General features: G+C 33.4%; 3 protein-coding genes across 3 annotated transcripts in view; 2 read left to right on the top strand and 1 right to left on the bottom strand.

Annotated features, from left to right (window-relative positions):
* Positions 1-657: 657 nt before the first annotated feature.
* On the top strand, positions 658-3,480 carry LOC105321402 (uncharacterized). Its single transcript, XM_066080981.1, has 3 exons — positions 658-1,242; positions 1,471-1,583; positions 1,902-3,480. The coding sequence occupies exons 1-3, from the start codon at positions 793-795 to the stop codon at positions 3,355-3,357; spliced, it is 2,019 nt and encodes a 672-aa protein (XP_065937053.1). The 5' UTR covers positions 658-792; the 3' UTR covers positions 3,358-3,480.
* A 600-nt stretch (positions 3,481-4,080) lies between these two features.
* On the bottom strand, positions 4,081-9,170 carry LOC105321401 (complement C1q tumor necrosis factor-related protein 3). The gene is made up of 2 exons (XM_011419661.4): positions 8,912-9,170; positions 4,081-4,577 (listed from the first exon to the last, which is right to left on the bottom strand). The coding sequence occupies exons 1-2, from the start codon at positions 9,150-9,152 to the stop codon at positions 4,138-4,140; spliced, it is 681 nt and encodes a 226-aa protein (XP_011417963.3). The 5' UTR covers positions 9,153-9,170; the 3' UTR covers positions 4,081-4,137.
* Positions 9,171-10,885: 1,715 nt separating this feature from the next.
* Positions 10,886-24,953, top strand: part of LOC105321403 (uncharacterized) — a 28,771-nt gene continuing 14,703 nt past the window's right edge. The window contains exons 1-8 of the mRNA XM_066080980.1: positions 10,886-11,345; positions 15,789-16,067; positions 16,271-16,501; positions 16,841-16,905; positions 17,747-17,942; positions 18,302-18,520; positions 19,585-19,866; positions 23,162-23,476. Of these exons, the coding sequence (XP_065937052.1) occupies positions 11,270-11,345; positions 15,789-16,067; positions 16,271-16,501; positions 16,841-16,905; positions 17,747-17,942; positions 18,302-18,520; positions 19,585-19,866; positions 23,162-23,476 (1,663 nt within the window). The 5' untranslated portion in view covers positions 10,886-11,269. The remainder of the gene's footprint in view (positions 11,346-15,788; positions 16,068-16,270; positions 16,502-16,840; positions 16,906-17,746; positions 17,943-18,301; positions 18,521-19,584; positions 19,867-23,161; positions 23,477-24,953) is intronic.

The following is a 24,953-nucleotide window of genomic DNA, read 5'->3' as shown; positions in this document are numbered from 1 at the left end:
CGTTTACTTTGAAGGTTAAAAGATGTATAATACACATTAACGGAAATGATATTTAAAATGCTATTTTTGATAACAAATACCAGGCCAGGCAATGTAGAAAGTAATTCAACTTTATTATAATGCATAAAAGTGATAAACCTATAATTATCACATTTTTTGGCTCACGATGAATAGCGCATCTAACATGAATAAAAATAGTGAATTTAAAATCCCAGGGCCATTTATTTTGAGCTACTATATTTATCAATTTTTACATTAACACATTTGATGTGATGTGGGTTTTTTTTTTTACATTGAAAGAAAGTTAACCTGTTTGAACATATTTGTTATACTGCTAAATGTAAAATTAAACTCTTTCTTGACACATGTGTGTGTTCCAAAAAAGCCAAACAACATTTTGAATATTGTTAGGGAATGATATTCTGCATACAAAGATATAGGGGTCATTAATTTAAAAACCAGCCTAAGCTCAAAGTTCAATATTCAGTGTTATTTTGTTGTATTTTATGGATCAAAAAAGAAAAGATTCAAACCGATCTCTTCTTACTTTATTTTTTTTTAGAGAAGAAATAGATATGTATTGTACATGTCAACTTTTTGTAACTTTTCTGTTTTACAGATTAATTTAGAGTTAAATATTTTAACAATTCTGTTTATGGGAGAAAATATTGTGTATTATATACCTGATTGGTTCATGCAAGTTTTATCTGTAAAAAATACCTTAAAACAATAACTTTTGCAAAAAAGGTTTATGCATCTCTTTATTTTGTTTCCAATATAGTTTCAGCTAAGATGTTTTTCTTCACATTGATGTTGATCGTGATCAATGCTCGGTTTGAAATCGCCTATTCAAAGATGTACGAAGAACCTCTTCCACAGGAGTTCAAGGACTGCCTCAACATGATACTACCCAACAGCGACCTCAAGCGGGACCCGGCCTATATCATTGACTACGCATGCGCCAACAAATTTCTCACATCCACTCCAAATAAAAGATGGGCTCCAGAGAAAGACGAGGAGGAATTTACTCTCATTACAAATAAAATCAATAAATTAGACATTCATACAAGCTCTGAAAACGTCAGATATGAAAAGAGAAGCATTCAAAACCATTTAGATAATAGACATAAGAAGAGGTCCGCAGTGAATCCGACTATTCGCCGGAAGGAGTATAGAAGGATGAGTCCCGCAGAAAGGACGGACTTTCACCGGGCACTACAGCTTTTAAAGGATGATGCAGAGGTGATCATTTCATTCACCTTAGAACATCAAACGTTGCGTTTCAAAATAAATAATTTGTTCAAAACTAACAACTAAATTGCCCAGGAAAACAAGATTTATCATGTACATCATCAAATGCTATACATCACGGAAGGCTCTACAGTTTATATAATTCATTAGTGCGTGCAAATTTTACCTATCATGTTTTTTGAATTATTCAATAAGTTATTTGATCTTTGACTGTTACAGAGGACTAAGTTTAACCTGTACGATATCCTATGTAACTTCCATCATGCGTCCCGAGCCCCCCACGCCCATTTTGGACCAGCTTTCCTGTCTTGGCATCGGGTCTCCCTGTACATGTAAGAAGACTACAGCTTCTAATTCTAAGTTTAAAAAGAGCTGACATACTATAAAATATTATTAAAGAACGTAACCAGAAATTTTCCAAAGTTCCAGCACACAAAAAATGTTTAATAAATTTAACTACATGTATACATCGATTATTTAATTAATATTTTCCGTCAATGAACAAGGAATATGTGTCATTGAAAGCAACTATTTCAAGAATAATTGTCTTTAAATGTATACTGTCGTAATAAAATTTAAGCAAATAATCACATTCATATTCCTTTAATATTATTCTGCTTACATTGTTATAGTTTTATTTTTTTTATTAGATTTGAGCAGGCTCTTCGTTCCAAGGTTCCCGGTGTTTCCCTTCCGTTCTGGGATTCAAGGTTAGAGGCTGCGTTAGAGAATCCCAGCGCTACTTCACTCTTTACAGATGAACTAATGGGGCCCGGGAACGGAGTCGTTAAAACTGGACATTTTGCGAACTGGAGTCATCCATTTGCTGGAGATCTAGTCAGAAATGTTGGAAACCTTGGGGAACCTATTCAGAGAAGGGATATCGAAAGACTTCTCAAAGCAAGATATACGAAGGAGTTCATGTTTCCATCAGCATATCCTCATATGAATCTAGAACTTATTCATGGAAAAGTCCACATGTGGGTAAGCGGGACGATGAATAATCTCAACTACTCTCCTGCGGATCCAATATTCTGGATGCACCATTGCTTCATTGATTACGTCTGGGAGAAAATTCGACAAAGACAGAAAGAGAGGGGTGTGGACCCATCATATGACTACCCCATGAATGGCGGGATTGGTCACCGACCGTATGATACGATGAAACCGTTTGACTTGAAGAACAGAGACGGGTATCTAATAGATTGGTCCAAGGTATATCAGTACGAGACCTCGCCTGTGGATAGTAAATGTAGATCTGATTCAGATTGCGGACCTGAGTACTATGTCTGTGAAAATGGCAACTGTAGAGCTAAAACAGCTGAAGAGGTGTTGTTTGATCGTAGATCGAGAAGACGCCGTTCTATAACGGACCTCGGAACTTCAGATTTATTGTCAAAGGACCACTACAACGATCTTCAAAATTCTACTGATGCGCAAACAACGCCAGTGTTTCACTCCATGCAGAACACATTCATGATTGATGGACGAGAGGATTCCAAATCTTGGGTAGATCTCCCACTGATCGTCTACTCAAAGAGACCCGATCACCTAGTGTTCAGTGCCCATCCGTATCGGAGGGGGGAGGCCAATTTCACGGCAGACATTTTCCAGCCCACTCTAAAAGAAGAAAATGTTTTACCTCGATCCGGAAATCCTGCAATTAAACACAAATGTAAACATATGGGGTCTGGCGTGTCAAAAGTGTATATACGATCAATCGGAGTTAATTATGAAGGCGATTACACATCGGAAGCCATTATTGACGAAAGGCAAGCTTTGACTATAACCCTCATTCAGATTGCTGTACAAAACCCGTACAAAAAATACACAAAATCTTACATATCCGCTTACGATCAATGTGGCCGGATGTGCTCGCCATATTGTTTGACCGGAAGAGATGGCACCTACAAAAAGTGCTCTGGTAATATAGGGGTCGACTCCCGGATACCCAGAATGTACAACACGGATGCTGCTGGTACCATTCTGCAGATGTTTGATTTTAAATCTTTCCCGCCTAAATTGGACCAAAGTAACATATTTCTGATATTCTATTGTGGACAAGAGGAGAAATGGCCATGGGAAATCAACAAAGAAGAAAAGTAACATTCTCTAATGGATTAAAAATCACTTTGAAATACTGGTAGTTATTTTTCACGTCTTGATCAATGTAAACGTTTTATAAAGGCACACGTATCTGTACGTTTTATCAGATAAATTGGTAACTATGTCGAACAATAAATGAAAAGATAGGTTTAAACAATCTGAATACTAGTAAAACAGATGTAAGTTGGAAATTTTGCATGTAAATCTGTATGTCGTGTTGTGAAATTTGAAATATTTTTTTGGTATATTGATAAAATATTTCATATCTTTAAGTTAATTACATCCAAGTAAAATTTTTTTAATCATACAGATATCTAACACTCGCAGTTAACATTTTGCACAGTATTCACAAGTGATATCGATAAACCTTTAAGAAAATGCATTAAAATAATTGCTGGATATATTAGAAATGGCAAATGATGAAGACAAAACACAAAATTTTATCAAATCACATATAGAAGAGGGCGTTTGCTGCATATTACAATCATAAAAGTAGTGTTTTAACAATAAAAGAGCGTAAATTGCATTGCCTGATGAATTTAAATTCAAGTTTATCTCCGAATAACAACATTTATTTAGTAAGTAAACGCTCCTTGAAATTATGTTGGAAACGTAATTAAACAATAAGTCGAGTATTAAAAATGAAGATACAAAAAATAGTTGCTCAAACAAGTTTAATAAACATGTTACATACTAAGTATAGATTTTTGAACATACATTATTCATGAAAAAGAGTAAAGACATCCGAGCATCAAGAATCGTGTTCGAATACTTCCTTGGTTATATGGCCTGGATGAGAAACCCAGAGACATGACTATGAATTTCCCCCTCGCCCTGCTTGTGACCAGCAAGCGTATGCTGTCCCCCTGCAAACCCCACACTCAGCCAAAACTGGTCCCCCTTCATAGCCTGAACCACTGTCGAGGATGAGGTGTGGATCCAGTAGTCAGTGTTATGGTCCAGAAACAGGTAGGCGATTTTCCGACCGTTCTGGAGCAGAAAGAAGTGCATGTAGTGAGCACCGTCCCGGTTTTGTGGAGAGGATAGGACCACATTGAAATGGTAGGTCCCTGGCAGGGGTGCTGTGAAGATTCCCGTGGACGGGTTGTAGGCGTTCCCGATGTTCGTGAGGATCTGATCAAAGACCACTGTCTGCCCACTGCTTGGATTCACCATGTCATTGGATAGTTCAGCAAAGAAGGCTATGGGTTGCTGCTGAGCTGAAAAAGCAATAATTAAAATCATCGTTGTGAAACCAACAGATATTTTTATTGTAAATAATACATGTACTATCTTTGAAAAAAAAACCCGATATTGCATTTGTAATTTGGTTAGAAATTATAACTTCGTTAGAAAAAGGTTGGTATTAAGATTTTATTCGTTTTTATGACCAAAAATAGAGAACCAAGCAGCTTGAATTCAACCTGTAAATTGCTTGCTAGAAAAGTATCGCCATTCTATACAGGACCAATGCCATGTTTTAATGCCTGTCCACAAATCATGCACCATTTGTCATCCTCAAAAGGAACCAATAGAATACGTTCTTTGAGCGGTTCTAGTAAGGTAAAACACTATTCACCTTTAAAGGTGAACGCAACTATGTTTGAGATTATGGTTTTCAGATTCATTTACATGTATTTATGTTTATGGTCCTACAAAAATATCTTTATGCAATTTTTGCTACCTACATATATGTACAGTGTGTATGTATTGATGTTGAATGTTGCTGGTTTTATTCCTTAAATGACTCAATCAAATGAAGAACTACCGCATTCTCTTCAATAAATGGCTAGGGTTATTTAAAACTACAGCATGATTACACAGCAGACGGCGACAAACATTGAGATTCAAAGAAATCAATAAAACTTTGAATGAACGGAAAAACCGAAATTGGTATACCACACCAGTTTAATTAACAATTTGATCTAAATAATGAAATTAATTGTATCGTGTTATTATTATATTTAAAGCAATATGAGCTGTATTTTTTAGAATTTTATTTTGGTTCAAAAACTTGTTAGAAAGATAAGTCTGCATGTAACTTAAACTTGTATGCTAAATAAGACTTTTTAAAAATCATTAAATTTTGTCAGAAGAAAGATTTCTCTTCTAAGGAATATTTAGCAAATCAATTTTTGTACAGGATGACAATAATTCAATTTTGCTTCAAGTAAGGCTTCTTAATGGCTTTTCCCACAAAAATAAATCTAATGGAAATTTAAAAACCATGACTTTTTTGTAATTTTAGCAGAAAGTAACATTTTCGTAAAAAAAAATTTCAACATGAAAATTGCAGCTCATATTGCTTTAAAGTTAATAAACTGAATATTCATTAACTTTTTTCTCAATCACCGAACTTGATAGTTACAAAATGCTTTCAATAATTAGGATGATAAAACATATACATGTAGAAGATCTATATAATTGATGAAATGTGAGAAATTTAACTGAGAACAAAATCGATTTGATTTTGACGCAAGTATGTATCAAAATGCCCTTTCACAATTGGCACACGAGCGCTTTACAACACCTTGCGATCGGAATGTTTTAGCTTCGCACGAGCTCTCGCATAGGTTGCACGATGTTTTGCATTCGTTGCATGCGTTTTAGTGGTCGTATCAAATCCCCTCAAAATAGTGGACATGCACACCATCATAACACGATCGAATGCGATCAGAATAAACTCAGTGCAACGCACGAACATTAGTACCGACGTCTTACAACGTTTTGTATACTCGCAAAAGTGATGCACAATTTTTCAAAGGTCGTAAGATGAATTGCAGCTGTCTGTGTGTGTGTTTTGCGATCTATTTCGATTATTTCAGTAACAGTTTAGGATCCAATGTACATGTACGGGTTGCACTAAATTACTTTGTATTGTTCACAACCATTAAGATGGTTTAAACATCCATAAACTGAATTGCTCATATATCAGCAGGTTTTTATAGTATAAATGCAACATGAACCAGCAGAGTTTCCGTTGACCATGAAATAAAAGGAAATGAACGCGCACCGAAATTATTCTAATTCAAATCACCAATCTGTAAAGAACACAGTTTATTGCTTAATTAACACCGACTCAGTACGTTATCTTCTAATCTTTGATCATTGATATTCAATTTTAGTAATTCATACTGAAGTGTAATCCAAATAGTTTTGATTTCTGTTTTAATAGTCTCGTACATTTAGATGATAATGTGAAAGCTTGAGTATGCTTTTCCAAATCAATACATTTATTAATGTTTATTAGGCTCATGAAGACAAATGGTGTTTCTTCGGCTATTGCCGATCGATATCAATTGCATGTTGCTTTTATGTATAACTAAGATTAATGATACAATAGTTCCATTGTTATCAATGACAGTCTATAAATATAACCCAAAAAATTAACATCTTGCAGATGAGGTTCTTAACAGCTTAGATCGTAAATCAACCGAGCACCAGCTGTGGAGTTGATAAATGCATCAATAATTGATAAGTTGCTAGTTCCGAGGATTGGTTCAGTAAGGTCAAATAGCTTAGACTTAAATCAAAAATCAATGGTTAGTGTTGTTTATTTTTAATTTACTAGATTATTTTTAAGTAGACTGGATAGTTAAAAAAAGTCAGATTTTCTTTTAATGTTAGATAATGATATTTTAGCCATGAATTATTGTTTAGTACAGAAAAATGTCTAATACTTTAGATGTACGTTTTACATATTTTCTACATACTCATAAATTTTTTATACGTATTTTAATGTTTTACATTATTATATTCATTACTGAATTGGTAATTTGTTGTTCAGTGAAATTTTGCAATTGCACAAGGAAAAACCTGTTCAAGGAAGAATTCTGTGAAATGAAATTTCATGAAGTTCAAACTAAACTAGGAATGACCCTGCGTCATCATGGCCGCAGCTATAAAACTAGCAATTAAATTAATAATTCAAAAGAAATAGACCAACCTATGATAACCATAAGATGCAGATATCCTATTTTGATAGCGTTTCTAGTAGAGTGACGAAACATTTTGCAAAATCAAAGAACTGAAAGTATTGAAAAGCAAATAAACTTTTTAAACATAGTCAGAAAATAGGAACGAGAGAATCTGACGCAACTTAACAAAAACAAAATCCATTAACCTAAGATTTTACGTAACATTGCATTAAGGTGGTACATTCATATTGTTGTGTACTACCTACTGAAATTATGAACAATAAAATCAAAAATATATATTTTTTTAATTCGTTTACAGTTAGCAGAGCGATGGGTAAAGCGTGAATTACGAGTCTGTGTGTCATGTGTTCGAAATCGCTGGGGCTTTTTATAATTTTTACTATTCAAAAAATTTTAAAACATATGTTTTGGTCAAATACTGTAACATGTGTAAATTTTAAAACGATGGAATTATTTTGATTATAATGTACTTTTATCCACATAGGTATTGATAGGTTCTCACACCACTTTAAGTCCATTTAAATTTGGATTTATAATTTAATTATCTCCGTTAATCCATACATTTCGTGTGATTTGCATTCGTCTACTTAACTGAACTTAATTAACGAGGCCGGGTCTAATTTGTTCTGCCCTAGATTTTTTAATGAATTTTTTTACATGAATTTCTACTGATATATTTATTATTTTAAAATAGAAAAATAAGACATTTACCCGCCGTTTGTTTAAAGGGTCATCTCAAAGTTTGTTAATTTTTTTAAAACATAGGACCCTATGGGATTTTGCTTGAAATGTATCAATTTTGCACATTTTTTACATCTTTTTTAAACTTCTGACCTAGGGATTTCTTTTTCTGTTCTACATATTAAAGTTATTGCTAAAAGGCATCAAATGGTCAAATAAAAAACACCTTTTACCTCCTGGTTTGTTCCAGGGGTCTTATCAAAGTTGTTTTATGTATGCCCAATTTCCCAGATTTGTCAGATTATGGCTATTTCATTTATGACAAAGGCGGAAATGGTGATCTTTCTTGTATTATTAAAACATTCAGACATATTTAAGTAATAAATAAATATATAACGTCACATATTAAGGGTCATTTTATATAAAATACATGATTACTGTCTTGAAATATATGAATTAAGCTATATTTAGGCGGGTTAAGAAACGTGACAGAAGGCTAGGCTTGCTGAACCCTCTTTACGATTTCGACCCGAGTCCAAATATAGCTTATACTTCGAGATATTTATGTTTATTCCACAATATAATATCAATTTTACGCATCAAACGAGCTATTTTCAACGAATTCCGCTGAATATCTGCAGTTGAAACTATCACGCCATGGCGTCAACTAAGCAAAAAGATGACGTCACAATACAAATGAAACGCTGCGCGAAAGCATGCGTACTCGTTCTGTACTCGGCCTCGTTAAACCAACTTTAAAAAATACTCCTTTTTTACACTGGTGATATTTAGAAAAAACAATTAATAGTAACAAAAAGCCAATGACTGGTGTGCTACAAAATAGTCTTTTCAACCCTGCGTCCACAAAAGCTCAATAGTTGGTATGGAAAGGAAGAGTATGATTTGCTCTTCATTTGTCTACCATGCTGACTTACATTTTAACTGCGCAATCTCATTCTGCAAAGCCACATCAGATGACGCGTTCTTGAGGAGAATGGCATTTTCGGCTTTGAGGGTCTGTACCTCCCTCTCCAGTGACGTCACACGTTGTAGGATTCCTTGAAGTGTGTCGGCCTGAGCCTCGCAGCACTCGGAGGCGGAACCACCAAGTGGGTTCTGTGGTAGGACTGGGACAAATACGTGCACGATCGCCGCTACTAGAAGGAGCCCTGCCATTATTGTTAAGAATTCGTATATATATTGGTTCTTATCTCTGTTATCATATCAATGCTATTTTAGAAGGTGTTATACACACACACTGACATTGTTTTGATTCTTAAAGTACGTGACAATCATATCCAATTGATTAAATACAGATATTTTTCTATTATACAATACTCTACATGTAAGCACAAAATGCCCGATTCTATAAAAATATTAAATCAACGAGCAGTTATAATGTTTGCAGATATTAGAACCTTTTTACAAGAGCTTGGACTATGGTTAGTTGGGTCAAACATCAATGTGACGAAGGCCTATTTCACTGCGGGCCACTCAGCCATGGCTCTTTGAAATCAATATAATATTTGTCTGGCTTTTGAGCTAAGACTATAAAATATATGCATAATTATTTCACTCGAAACCGGCGTCGTTTTTAACTTGTTTTGATGCAAAAAAATAGATAGTTACGTCCGTCTGATAGTACAAGGTCTTGTTAGAATGGTTCTCTGTAGCGTTTTAAATTCATTTTTTCTTGTACAAGGAAATTGTCAATTTTGGCTGGAGTTTGGAAACTACAGAGAGATTAAACTAAGGTGTGATCATTTGCATATCTATATCTTATCCTTAATGAGAGAATGAATTATAACTAAAACAATAAATTTTGACGATTACATGCACATGCATACATGTATAACATCAGCGATTAACCCGTCTTCAACCAGGCTTTACTTTGGCAAAGTCATGTAAAAAATCAATAGAATATTTGACAAAAAGATAGATTTGCGACGATTTCTTTTATTTATATCTGTAATCTTAAATGGCGTAAAAAGGAGCAAACAAAACAAAAGTTTCGACTGTTTTGTCTTATAAACCCATCGCTTGCACTGTTTGTACAATCAAATCCGCATAGATTTTGCCGGACGAGTAAGCAGGGGTCTTCGATCGAAAACCCGGCAAAATTTGACTAGATAATTATTGGATTTTAACAGAATCACCCAAGCAGACGACTGTCGATAGAAACATCCGCTTTTTTGTCCAATCTATTTAAATTTCAACTTTAAAATATTATCCTTGTATATTTGATTGGGCCCATTGATCGTTATGATCGTTATGCTTCTATTTTTGTAAACAATATGAAAAAACCAAATATTTGAAAAGAGACTGAAATCCAATGATTGAGAATGCCTTCTTTATTTTAAAAGACAAAAGAGAAATAAATCAAAACGTCAGAATCCATTGTCTGATGAAGTTATACTCTTTTTAAAACTCATCTCGAGTTTTAAGTGGCGTATTTTACATAGAATTATAATTGTTAAATATTTTAAAAGTTCAAGTATTTTTCTAGAACATAATAAAGCGGATGAAGAGAGAAGCGCGTGAAGAGTGTCGGGCCCCTTACATAGCAAAAGATAGACATTTTATTTACACAGTAAAATAAACTGCCAAAGTACGGCCCTACAAAAAACCCCTCCATAGGAATAGTTTAGCCTTTAGAAGTTATGTTTTTATATCATTTGAAAGTATTGATAACCTACAGGATCTGACATCACTTGCATAAATACATGTACTAGTGTAACGTAAAACTCGATTGATATGAAGAGTTTTGGATTGCTCGACACAGTGATCAGTTCGTAATGATTCCATGAAATGAACATGAGTATCTACATTTTCTGGCTCCAACTGGTCTAGTTTAAAAAAAATTTGGAAATCAAATTTAAATCATAATTTGGAAATTCTTGCTTCCTACAATGATCAGTTCATCAAAAAAGCTACACATTGCGCTATCTTCCCTCCGAATCCATTGGTAATTGATAGCTTTTATTGATTTTCAATCATTTTCAAATCCCTTTTGTCGACAAGTCTTTATGATGCATACATTTTTAGATAAATTGGCGAAATGTATCCAGGATTTTTATATAGCGGGTATAGGGACACCCGTTATCTCTACAAGGACATTTATACATGAGGATTTCCTGGCAACGGTATCCAATGTTCAGCATCAATGAATCAGATAAATGCAGGAGTGATTTAATATTAGCAGGCTGAATTGCAGTAAACATTGTTTTAAAAGGATTGCACTTTAATGGATTATCTAAGCAGGTGCTTGTTGTGAAATCCCAAACGCGGTGACGATGGGTGTATTAAGGCTGGTAGTACACATACTTTTTTTGGTTAAATCTAATTGTATAACACTGGATTCATTACATGGTGAGTGCATTTTATTCCTTATAAATGCTAGTTTAAGTTTAATAAATGAATGAATGTGTTATCAATAGTGGTATTAATTTCCAGCATTTTGTATAATCAAAATGCGTTTAATATAGTGAAATTATTATAACTGAATCTACCGTTTACACGTCATAACCATAATGATATCATATATAACAGATTCACGTGTACTTTGCGCAGATAAATAAAATGATCGTGTTTGATTTATCCTTGTTTTTATGGTCTTCTTATCATTGCATCGTATTGGTATATTCATGCGTTAATGTTTTACGCATATAAAATTATAAAATTAAATTATTATCTACTGTGTTATTATTTTTGAGAATTATAATATTTGTTTTTAATTACCGATTTGCCAAAAAATGTTCTTTACTCTAGATTTCATGTAACATACATCAGCCGGGGTCGGCTCAATGACAAACATAGTACCAGTTTTACCAACATATGAAATGGTCATGCTCAGGAACATTTTCCCAACAATTTTCCCTTGTGTTAGAGTTTACAAAATTAGTAAAACAGCAAATGCAGATATTTACGTTTTATTCTAAGATATGAAGATGCCAATACTGCTTTTTCTACTTCACCAGAGAGAGAGAGAGAGAGAGAGAGAGAGAGAGAGAGAGAGAGAGAGAGAATATTTCTTATGCCAATAGCAACTAATTTTTTTTCCAAATGTGTGCCTCTTACTATCTATTATGACATATCGATCATTATAACTCGTCTTACATGGTAGGTAGAGCTTATAACCTTAACTATCTTTGTGCCGGTTTTATAATCATTTGAAATGTGCTTAACAAATCTCTCTCTTTGTATAAAACAGACGTTCATTGTAAATTATGAGCGAAAATTGACTATCATTCTTAACAACTTGCATTTGGGTATTAAAAATCCTAAACAATGATAACTAACAATATTAGTTTATTCCTTATTCGTTAAAGTCTGGAATCCTAATCCTTTGATTATTCCTATGATGAATTTTTGATTAAAGTTAGCAGCATCTTCTCAGTCCCTTCTTAAAGCATATTTTGATGGTGTAATATCAAAGAAAACTGTTTTCCGATGCAAATAGTTTTATCAAAACAATAATCACAATGCCACCCAATTCATGCAGTCCTAAATCTTTGCTTAAAATTCAGCAGGATCCTTAATGCAGAATTTCGTTATGACAATGCTTTTCTGTGACTGACATTTTCAACTTATACTTAATAAAGTTGTTGTTTGACAAACCTAGAAAGTGAGAAATTATCCTTCAACTCCCACTCAAAAAACTTCCGACGGGAAAATGAATTTTAAAAAAGGTTAAGATTAAATATACCAACGGTTATCAATTTCTGTTTCTATAGATATCAAACATCGTAATAAGTTATAAGATGAAAACAATTATTGCTTGATAGCTTTTTAATTTGATATAAACCAGCAACGATATTGCAGACTTGATTTCTTTGATTTACGATAACTAAATGATTAAAGCGTAGAATAAAAAGATGCATCTGAGTTATCCTTAGCGATTAGTAAGAGCTATTTTACCATGTGTTAAAATATGATGAACATGGTACCTAATTTCCAGTTGATTATTGGTGTCTTAACAGAGCACTGTATTAATAAGTGATGTTTCGTGAAAACGCGTCTTGTCATGTAGTAGGCAACACACAAAAATTACATCCGGTGATGTGAGTCTTAGACGCTCATTAATAGTCTACTTTTAAGAGAAGTAAAAAATGCCAAAAAAAATTATGGTCTTCACTATCTTTTCATCGATTTCTAACGTATTTGATACTTAGATGTATGTTTTAAATTCCGCTTCTTCATTATTCTTCATTGTGTATTAGTTTTATTGTTTACCGAATCAGGGTTTATGCCCGGTTTGGTTCAATGTGTTTTTTCTTCCATGTTTTTTTGCATATTTATTATTTATTCTAATTCATTCTCTTTTGTTGTTTTTCATTGTTAGTTTCGTTAACTTGGTCGTCACTGGACAATTTGAATTGTTTAACGGTTACGAGTTCTGTACAAAGGTTGGTTTAAATGAAATGATGTCCTTGTTTTATTTGTGTCTTTCGTTTCCCCTTTACTGTTAGTATCTTCATTATTTATTTGGTCGGTTGGTTTTACTGTTTGCATTGTTTATTCGGTCTCTCTGGGGTCTTTTCATTGTAATCAGAACAATTATTCTCCTGGTATTAATTTTGCTATACGATACTACTTTATATTTCTTATTCAGAAGCATTGATATTCGGAAAACAACAAAACATTGCAAATTATGCTATATGATGCATGTTGTAATTTCGGCATAACATTAACTTATTTCATAATACTGATAGTTCATATCACATGCCAATCATTTCTTTAAAAGGAATACTTTGTTTCTGTACTGTTTACCGACAACTTTACAATTACAGCGCCTTTGAACTTATGTGTGCATATGGCACGGAATCCCGATCCCGATTCAGATAAACGTGTGCTAACCTGGTTCCCTGAGCCACCATTACGCACAGGAACCAGGCTAGCTCATGCGCAGGCTGAATTTTCCCCATAGCATCCGGTTTAACCTCGCTTATATATTTTCTGCGTGGACCTTAGGGTCCACGCAATAATATGTAAACGGTGTGACCGTTGGACCGAGCGCAGATTTAACACAGTGCAGTTCGATTTTTGTATTATAAAATCTATTCAAAACGCACATAGTAGGATCCGCCTGCATGGTTGCCTACTCAAATCATTCGTCAAATTTAAAATAAACGTCGCGTGCTCAGTCTACATTATGACGTCATATTTCAGACATAAAACGTTCAAGTTTTGTCTTCAGAAATAACCGAAGAGAGTTACGTGATTCCGAATTTTTTTTATATCTTCTTTCATTGTGCATCAATCTAATTCATATGAATGCCGCTGTAAATGATACTTTATTCAGTATCTAAAAGACCAGTTCCTTGACGTTAATGTTTTTAATTTACCATCTTTATTTTCCATCCGATAATTTGATAAGACATACATAGAACAAGTCGTGTTTCTTGATTGAAGCACAATTAAACCTATCTGGTTTCCTTTTTAATTTCTTTTAATTCAAATTACCTTCTATTGAAACACTGGAACTTATTTAATCGAGTTTAGGGGCAATAAACATCGATAAGTACCGGTCAATCAATGATCGAACTAACTTTTTAAAAACAAAATGGCTGCCAATATGGCGGCGCCCAGGGCTGGGAGAAAATTTTTTTGGCTTTTGTACCCCTGATTCAAATTTCATTTTTCACTGATTTTCTTTTATATACGTGTTACCATTAATCTCCGCTTCGCGAGGCGGGCTTCGCCCGCCTCTCGCTGGGCTCGGTATTAAACTTTATAAAAAGCGGAGTTGTCCTGGACGCCTTTGTTATACATTCGAGCCTTTCGAGATGTTTTCACGAGCCTGTGGAAAGGCCCTACAAGCTGCGAATTGTAGTTCCGTTCTTAAATACAATGAAAACTTTTAGATTTGAGCGATTACTAGGAATGTCTTTTAAAGTATTAAAAAAAAAAATAGTTTGGACTAGATTGGACTATCTAATAATTCAATATTTCAAAAAGAGTACTACTTGATTAATAATAACAGTTTCACTTTTATGAAAATTAATCGATAATGTTATTAACAGGATTATATAAAACTGACTACAGAAGGAATGTAAAGTAAACGTTCAAAGGCAATTACAATGTTTTCAGCACTCAATCTATGAAAGTCTTCATCATTACATCACACCAACCGGTGCAGTCATGCATAAATCAACCTCAGTTCTTATTTGTTTTATACTCAAACAAACACAAAATATTTATGAAATAAATACAAACTCGTGAGTAAAATGTGGAGCGCTCCGAACGTGCAGTTTTAATATGTTCAAAATAACAAAAATTTCTTTCTTTCAAAACAACATCTTCCACATCTACAAAATAAAATTTAGACAAGGCATACACCTAAATATACAGTACAAGACAAAGCAATGCGCGGGTGGGTGGGACTTATTTGACTGCATGAAAAAGAGTCTTCGAAAGGTTTTACTGGTACACAATAATCTTCAGTCACTCATAATATTAATGTCACCTGACTAGGTAACAATAATAACACCCAATAGATGAAAAGAATTTTTAAAAATACCACGTCTTTGAGTAATATCAATAACACATGTGTCATATTTGCAGATGCGTTGCGCGTTTGATTTAAACAACAGAATGTTTTTTCATAATCAACAAATATGATCTTGATATAATTACATTTAAAATATGGTTGTAGCTTGTATGATAAAAATACAAAACTTGACATGAAATATAGAGAAAATTTTATTAATTGAACTCGAAGTTAAAATGTAACAGTCAACCCCCACCTCCCCTTTTGAAATGTCCTTCGATATGTTCACGTTAGAACTGAATGATTCTATGTTCTCCTTCCAGAGAACATCACCACTAGAGTCACGTGGGATGACGTGGTGAGGTTCGGGGACCACACGATGTTGGAGTGTGAGACGCTGTCAACGGTTGTCGTGAACGTCACTCACACGTGGCTACTTCCAAACGGGACCTCGACGTCACAAACATTCCAGGACACCACGTGTGGTGCCGGGGATTGTGAATCCTTCATCGATATACCAACCGTCGACTTCCAACATCAAGGCAACTACACATGTCAAACAGATTTTGGAGAAATTATTGCTTTTCTAGAAGTTGAAAGTTGTAAGTTAAAACGAATTCAAAGTATAATCATTATCATAAAAGTGGAACCCAACATATATTATGTATTTCACATGCTAGTTATTCAATTTAGACACAAAATTAATGAATCAACATGAATTTCTTTACAATCAAAAATTATGATATGCATGCATGCATGTTTTCTGTGTTAAACTAAATGATGGACTTTGCTTTTTCCAATCTAGTGTGTCCTCACGTGAGAGTTTCTAGAGCAACGGGGTTATCATTCCAACTGGAAACTGGCACAGAAAGCTCAGCGTTTGATTGTATGAATCGATGCGAGAACAACACATTGTGTGAAAGCATTACTTATATATCAGTAACAAATGAATGCTGGCTTCATAACGGAACAGAAAGGAGCGATGACGCATGTCATAACGACCTTCTGGGATATTTCTACATCAAAGTGTGTACTTGTAAGTATAGTCGATCGTCATCGGCACGTATCTTTTTCATAGCTCCGGAATTCTTCCGTTACAAATCTGTATACATCCGTTATGATCAAGATTTTCCAAACATTTTTTATTTTGAAAAGTAAAAACGTTACACAATATTATTTTCTCATTATTTGACATCTTTAAATAAAAAAAAGATTTAAAAAAGGAGAAAACAAAGATACGTTCAAATTCTAAGGAACAGTCAGAAAAACTGAGTATTTGAAAACGAAGTAAACTTATATGTTCTTGTAAATGTCGTGAAAGTAATGACAATACTTACAACTTCGTTTTTGTGACTGGTATTGTATTGTTTTTAAGCCAATGCCTCGTGTGCGATGGTTGAACAAATTGCAGACTCAAAAGGAACAGGCACTGTGCTAGAGGTAGGCTAGAAGAACCAATTAGGCCTATCAGATGGTAGTTTCTCTCAAGATTTAAAGAAATAACAGTAAATAGATTATAAGTTTTCAGTTACATAATAGTTAATTGTTGTAGATAAAGGCTCTATATTATCAAGTCTCTGCTTCTACATTTGAACCAATGCCAACTGAGAACCATGTATTCCTAAAATATTAAGCGACATCGATACTGATGAACGATTATGATTTGAACATATTTTATTGTATACATATATATAAGATACATACACAAATGGTTCGGACACAAGTTCTGACAACTTACTAGGTCTTTACCATTAAGTAGAAAAATTATACAAAACTTACAACTGTTATTTCATGATATAGAATTGTTATTACGATAAATGAAAATAAGTGATATATACGAGAATAATAAACACTTCATGCTTCTAAACTATATTAAACAAATCTACCAGTTTCGTTAATGTACAATTTAACTAATGAGAATAATTGCTTGTTAATATCAAGGTATAATGACTCATCGCACCATAATAAAAGATGATGAACAATAATCAGGAAATAAGCACAATAACTGTACCTCGCGATATTTTAAAAATATTTATAACACTCAATAATTTTAAAAATTTTAAATCCGTAGTACTTCATGAAACTACAAACCCCGGTTACATAGTATAAAAACTGAATTGAAATTTACTTTGGCAAACACTAAATTTAGTTTAAAATGCCCCCCCCCCCCCCGGCTTTGCTTAAAAATTGCAACTTCCATTAGTCTTTTTTTCTTGTGAATTCAAAATGTTACCCATACTAGGAGGATGATAAATTTAACTTGCTTATGTAAACATTTTAGACTCTTAATAACATCGCCCTGGATGATTGTTATCAGAGTTGTCTAGATAAGACAAATTGCTTGGGAGTCGATTTCAACCGGAACCTTAATGAGTGCAGACTGTATGATAGTGACTTGTGGAAAGAAGAGTTGTACTGGGCCCGACAACAAAACACTCAGTGTGATTTTTACCGCAAAGTCACTAATTGCTATCCAGGTACTAATTTTGTTTGTTTGTTGAACATTCAACTGACAATTTGGGTAACATTGGGAACAAAGAGATACTATGATGCTGTCAGTAATTGTTTATTGTCAAATATACTGCTTAACCTCGTTCTTTATACTCTTCAATATTTAAAAGAACTTTACATGTTTTCTGGATACTTAAACTTATTTATGGGGTACTGTGCATAATAATTTAAGATTTTATCAAACGAGAGGCTAATTACTACGATGGAGTTCAGATTAAAGATTTCTTTTAAAATTAGACTTTCAAAATCTTGATCATTTGAAAAAAAACCAACCATGGACTTGTGAAATTAAAACACAAATCATGTCTCGTGATGTTTGATCTAGTTATAGAATGTTTTCCGCCAAATGATTTATTCGGGTTGTACTACCGCGGGAAACATAGTGAGGGAGCTAACGGAGTCTGCAAAGATTGGAAAGATACACAATTTACCCATCTTAAACATCACCAGAACTTTTGCCGAAGGATAACTACGAGAAAGCAAGGCGTATATTGTGTGTCAACAGTAAATGATACCGTCCAAACCTGTCCAGTGTCAAAATGTGGTGAGTATTTCAGATGTAACATAAATTCAAGAAGTAAATCAGCTGATTTTAGATCAGAGCTAACCTAAGTCAAAGACTGAAGTGAGAACTTGAGACCAAAATTGTTTTGCTGTTTTATTTTATTATTTTTTATTTTGTATTACCATCTTCTTATCTAAATCTTCTAGGCAAGGCTCAACTAAACTCGGCTCAAAATAAACTTTAAAAGAAAGTGTTGCAGTTTCTAATTTTCCCTAAAGGAGTTGCAGATAAAATGAAAAAATTTAAGTTACAGAATTTGATGTAATTCTTTTTTTGCTTGCAACGTTGTATATGAAGCAGGGTAGAATTTTATCTGGAAAGTTGATATTAACTTTTATAAGAACGTTATATAAAATATAAAGGCAAAGAACAATATCTGACCAACATCACTGCATTCTAATAACTGATTTATCGACCTATGGTTTTGTACTGATGAATAGAAGGCATTCATAGGATATTAAAGTAGAATTAAGTTACTCAGGGTTTGGGATTTCATTTTTTTTTTTATCAAAATTCAATATCTGTATTACAAAAATCTTTTTAAAACTTAAAATGGCAATGTTCTAAACAAATATTGATATCGATGTTTTTGTTCATTTGATAAAGACTGACAAAGGTAGATTAATATTAAAACAGAAAATTCGAATTATTTTTTTTTCGCTAAACATATTTGAATTGCAATATTATCGAAAAAGTTAAGTTCCTTTTTGTTTTATTGTATCATTTTACAAATTTTAATTTGATTTCAAATTACTGGCCGGCACGCAAAAGGAAAAATCTAAAAAAAAAATTTCAATAATATCATATAATGCATATATTAAAAATATATAAAATATGATCTTTTACCTTTTCAATTAGTAAACAATTACAATCTTTAAGAGCAGTTAACCTGGCTGAGATCTACCTCACCTTTATGTAACAAAGATTATAATGCATGTCAAAGTCACTTATAAAGCGACATGCTATGGCGAACAATGCAGTATTATGAGCCTCTTGTTTAACGTTTTAAATCTTATCATAACCTTCACCTTTTGTCTTTTCAGTAAACATACAGGGAAGCGGTGTGGATGTTGTATTTGGGGACACAGGAACGATATTCATAAATGTGACCTGGCATTCCGAGATCAATATTACTTCTTTTGAATGGAGGAAAGGGGGAGTAGTTCTAAATACCAGTAACCCCAATTACATAGTTGACGATTTTCCTCTTCCCTCTCTCACTGTCCTGAATACTACATTTGACGATGAATATCATTACGAGATTGACATTCATACAGAAAAGTACGACACACAAACTTCCGCCTTCTTTTTGGATATTGTAGGACGTAAGTTATACTTTTTTATGCTAAGTATAATTATGTATAATAATAGAAATCGCAGTAGTTTCCCCCGTCAATTAAGCCATATTTCAATGGCAAAAAATATGTACAAAATGTGTTAACAAAACAAACGACATGAAAGGGTATCGCGGCATTTTGCCTCATGTTTAAATTCACCCGGGTATGGTTGTATCACGACTTTGATATCGCTATAAATAATGGTCGTAATGCTCAAACAATTTACAAATGAACCTGTGTACGTTTTTTTCGTTAATATTTCTGAAGTTTGCTTTTTTTTTTTTTTACATTCGATGCTTACCATGCAGGTTGAATAACACCAATCATTCAGGGGACGAAACAAAACGGTTCTTTTTTCTAAACATTACCATGATGCATTTCGGTTTGTTTTTTGGGGTTTTTTTTGTATTTTTGTTTGCCGAAAAAGAAATGATTTTTATTTACTTTAAATATTTTGAACTTTGAAAGAAGACCGATTTTGTTGGTGTAAATAGAAGAAAGTCCATAATTTTTAGACGGGGTCACGTGACCCCGTCTATTGGGTTACTGTCAGCCGAAGTCTCAAACCGGAAGGCACGCGTAGAACACATGAATTGAGTCTACGCGTAAGAAAATAGTGCAGAAAGTTTTCATGCATTTCAGTAAATATGTATTATAAAAACACGCGTCAAATCTTTTTAAGTCCTCTGTGTATAAACAAAATTCTATTTAGAAAATAAACAAATAGTTTTATTGATCAAAATATTCTTGCTCGGGTTCAAATGTGGAATAAGTTACATTACTGAATGCACAGCGACGATTCAGTTGGTGTACGAGCTCATTAATCAATAGAAGAGGTTGGTGGTGGAATCGAAATGAAAGTTCCCTAACGCAATGTGCCATTTTTGAAAAGTTGTGAATTTTATTTTGACAATCTTTCACCTGAATACTACCAAACTTCATGCGCAAGCCGAAGTTAAAATCGGGACGGGTTATACACAGATGATTTACAAATTAAATAGGTGTTTCATTGGCTTCCAGTCTAATTGCGGTATGACTGCTGTTCGTCTCTAAAGGAATTCTGTGCAAAGAAAATAAAAACAAGTCTGAATTTGCCTTCTCGTTCGTTGGCTCTTTAGTTAATTAAACTGAATTTAAATATTAAACAATGTATTGTAAGCAAAATCTATAATAGATTATACATTTTGGAAGACTTATACATCATATAATATCTACAATCTTATCGATTGAAAAACCAAGTTAAAAGTTAATGTTCATGTTATCCGGCTTAGTTGGAATCAGGCTTGGGGTGAATTACATTGTAAAATAATGCATTACATTACCATTACTTCATGAATTAGGGCATTAAATTACAATTACCATTACTTAATTTTCTTGAAGTAATGCATTACATTACCATTACATGAGTAGAGTAATGCATTACCATTACTTTGTAAAAAGTCAATAAGTTTTAAAAAAGTAATTTCAAAACTAAAAAAAAAAAGAGTTTTTGTAAATATTTCATAAATAAAACATGCTTAAAATATTTACAGGTTCATGTTCATGTTCACTATCAGGTTCAAATTTAATGACTTATACAAGATTGCTGTTGCACTTGTAGTTCTCAAAGTAAGGTTGGTCCCGTAACATTTACACGCTAATGGCGGAGTTGACAATCTCTGTTATTTATATCTCTGATTTTCGGAGTATGATTTTTAATGAAAGGAACGGTTGTATCGTAATTCGTGAAGGTGATGCACGAGTTTACACAAAAAAGTAGAAAGTGGCGAACAGATTTATTTTTACCTATTAATTTTGCATGAATCGCAAATAAAGAAAATCGTGTCAGATAAGTCGGTCTTAAAAATCAAAATGGCGACCGTGACAAACCTTTTTATTGTCAAAGTTCTTGGAATCTTATTGTAAAAAAATATTTCTAATGTCAGGTGCCTGTCTTTGTTATCGGTATGAAAATGTTCACTTTGTTTGTTAATTCAGCAGTTTTAGAGTTTTCGGGGTTTTCATAAAACTTTTATTACGGAAATCGTCCGACTTGTGTGGATTTTCCATTGGATCACAAAATTGAATAAATCTAATGATTAAAATTATCTACTTTGATATAGTTGTTTGATTTTCCCGGTTAGTAGTAATTTAAAAAAAAAATTTCCTTGGGATTTTATTTTACATAATATACCGTTGTGTCAATTTTCTACAATTATGAAGGCCGGGATTGAGTAAAATTTAGACAAAGTAGCAGACAATTGCAAAAAAGCCGAATTAACATAGATCGTAACAACTAATTCAAACTCATAAATTTTGGAAGTATATTCGAGGAAATCCAGGGCAATTACAAATTCAAATTTTCAAGACCCCGTCTTTCAGTACTCTTAGTACTTTGATTTAAGATAAATGGTTCGTATGGGAAATTATTTGATACTGTAATAACAAGAAATCGGACAAAGCAGCCTTCAATTTTTTTGATTAATTGAATTGATAACAATTTACACAAAACTATTAGAAGTTTCATTTTTTAATTAAATGTTTATAAACACATGATTTTTTGAATTGACTCAACGTAAATATTTTGAAACAATCATGATTTGAACATTTCAAACGTTAGAATTAAAATGGTGAAAAATATTTAAGAAAAATAAGAACTCATTTCGATATGTTAATTATTTTGGTAATTTAAAAAATGATAATCTGTAAACTAACTGCATGTACATCACAGGCACGTAGCATCGTTTTTGAAAGTTGGGGGGGGGGGCAGACCCATCCAAAATATCTTGACAAGCAAAAAAAAAAAAAGGATATTTAAAGTTTCCAAAAATCTTCAAAATCCTAATCCGTGTGGGGGGGGGGGGGGGGGGGGACTCCTCATTTCCTTATTTTCATATCAATTTTTTACTTACTTCCAAAAAGTGGGGGGGGGGGGGCAACTTCATTATAATTCATTTTTTTATATGTAAATTTTAAAAAATTTGTTGCTGCAATAAAAAGTGGGGGGGGGGGGGCAGGCCCCCCTCATGCTACGTGCATGCATCACATATGCATAACTCATTGTAAAAGTTTATATCATGAATGGATCTTTCTATATATATTTTTTGAGGGTTCACAAATAAGGAGAAAAAAAGGTTGCTGCTAATGTGATACTTTACTGCAAAATTAAAAACAAACGATGAACATTTTTTAGTCCACAAATAAGGAGTTAAATTGTTTGCTGCTACAATTCGTGTCTTATAAGCAGGAAATATGAATTAACAATTAACTCCTTTTTATATTAACTTGAGTTATGCCTTTACAGATACACCAGAAACAAGATTCGTAATAACACCTGATCCAGCAGTTCTAGGCTCCTATTTAGATATTGAGTGCGAGCTTCTGCAGCCTCCGTCGCCGAATATTGTAAATTACACCTTTAGTAGAAAACGAGAAAGCGACCTGGTCCCAGAACTTCTGACATCAATGGCGTCTAATGAGACTTTTGACAACACCTCTGTGTTCATTGCTAGTTTCTCTACAGAGAATGCCACCATTTTGGATTACTCGGAGTACACGTGTAAAACAATTAACCTAATTTCCAAGAAGAAGTCAAGCCGATATCTAAAGTTAGACTCAGGTTTGTGAATTACATTAATTTTCTCAAAAAAAAGTTTATTATTTGTCATAGTTTTTGGTATCGTTTTGGGTAACATTAAATGATACCAAAATGTTCCAATGACTCTTTTTTATCGCGATGAACGGTAACAAAGTTGAGCAATAAAGGACATATACATTTTCATATGAGTATTGTATCCGTTTGGACTTTCTGAAGCTTGGAATTTACTGCAAGTTGGCTTTGCATGTACCTTGCTCTGTCGGTAAAAATTTAACTCTCAGCTTTTAAATTTTTCAACTTTATAAACTTTATTTAGTTTATATATATATTTAGTTTATATAATCCAATGTAGTGTAACTTATTAGGTTTGTTACTGACTGTTTACAGAAATTTGTGGGGTCGTTAAAGTCCATAGAAGGCGAGGCGGACTTTGTGGGGTCGGTAAAGTCCATAGAAGGCGAGGCGGAGCCAAGCCTTCTATGGACTTTACCGACCCCACAAATTTCTGTACACAGTCAATAACAAACCTAATAAGTGTTTTGTTTTGTCGAGGACCTGAAGTTTGATATGTAAACAATCAAAAGATAATATATAACAATCAAATTCATAGCTTAATTCTCTAATTTGTTTACCTTCCTCGTCAATCGTCTGTGCAAACCATGACATTGTAGGATCGTAATATTACGTCACGGGCAAATAGGGGTCACTCTAAATATATTGGGGCTTAAAAATTAACGGTATGGTTTAACGTTTGTGTAAAACATCAGCTCAAAATAACGTTACGTCCGCCATGTTGCCGTATAAATTTTGACGCTCGCCGTGTAAAGAAATTTTTAAAGCAATCACGTGATGGGATTCATCCAATGACGTCGTGACATTCTAGTCTGAGGCAAAACAATTTATATTATCAAGTCACAAATCTTATCAGAGTACATACCATAACACTACATGTACATACATTATATACATATTCTAAAATTAGATACCATTGGTGAGTGGACATATTGAGAAGATATGACAAATTAATGAATATTTCACAAAATATTTCAATGACACGTTTCTTAAATTAGGAAATTTTTCTACACTCCCAAGATTTATACGAAGCAATATGATTAAAACTCATATCATACATTAAATTTAATATACACACTTATTTTTACAAATGATTTGTGATCAGAATATATGCTCAGTATCAACTTGAATTTTATCTGTATAAAACGAAGAAAGAAGCATAGAAAAGGGAGCTTACTCCTGTTGACTTCTCATACACAACTGCATGTAACCCATGGTCATTAAAGGCTTTTTGAAAATTTAAGAGTAATTAGCAAACATCTCTGTTGCATCACTGAACAGCTTTTGTTCTTAATAATCGTAAAGAGGCTAGTTTGTATCCCTGAAACCCACACAGGATGAATCTCTGCCATTCAGTTAACTTGAATGTGACTGAAAGGTAACCGAAATGTGGCTGAATGGCATAGCTATGCCATTTAGTAACCTT

This window comes from Magallana gigas, chromosome 4 (genome assembly GCF_963853765.1).
Source record: "Magallana gigas chromosome 4, xbMagGiga1.1, whole genome shotgun sequence".
Taxonomy (NCBI): domain Eukaryota; kingdom Metazoa; phylum Mollusca; class Bivalvia; order Ostreida; family Ostreidae; genus Magallana; species Magallana gigas.
Note: the sequence above shows the minus strand (reverse complement) of the source record. Positions and strands in the feature narration are given on the sequence as shown.

What these genes read in the sequence shown, in the direction of transcription:
- LOC105321401 (XM_011419661.4), bottom strand. Translation starts at nt 9,152, where the DNA reads ATGGCAGGGCTCCTTCTAGTAGCGGCGATCGTGCACGTATTTGTCCCA. An exon ending in TGAGATTGCGCAGTTAAAAT is followed by an intron (nt 4,578 to 8,911) that starts GTAAGTCAGCAT and finishes TTGCTTTTTCAG; the next exon opens with CTCAGCAGCAACCCATAGCC.
- LOC105321402 (XM_066080981.1), top strand. Translation starts at nt 793, where the DNA reads ATGTTTTTCTTCACATTGATGTTGATCGTGATCAATGCTCGGTTTGAA. An exon ending in TTTTAAAGGATGATGCAGAG is followed by an intron (nt 1,243 to 1,470) that starts GTGATCATTTCA and finishes TGACTGTTACAG; the next exon opens with AGGACTAAGTTTAACCTGTA. An exon ending in CATCGGGTCTCCCTGTACAT is followed by an intron (nt 1,584 to 1,901) that starts GTAAGAAGACTA and finishes TTTTTTTATTAG; the next exon opens with ATTTGAGCAGGCTCTTCGTT.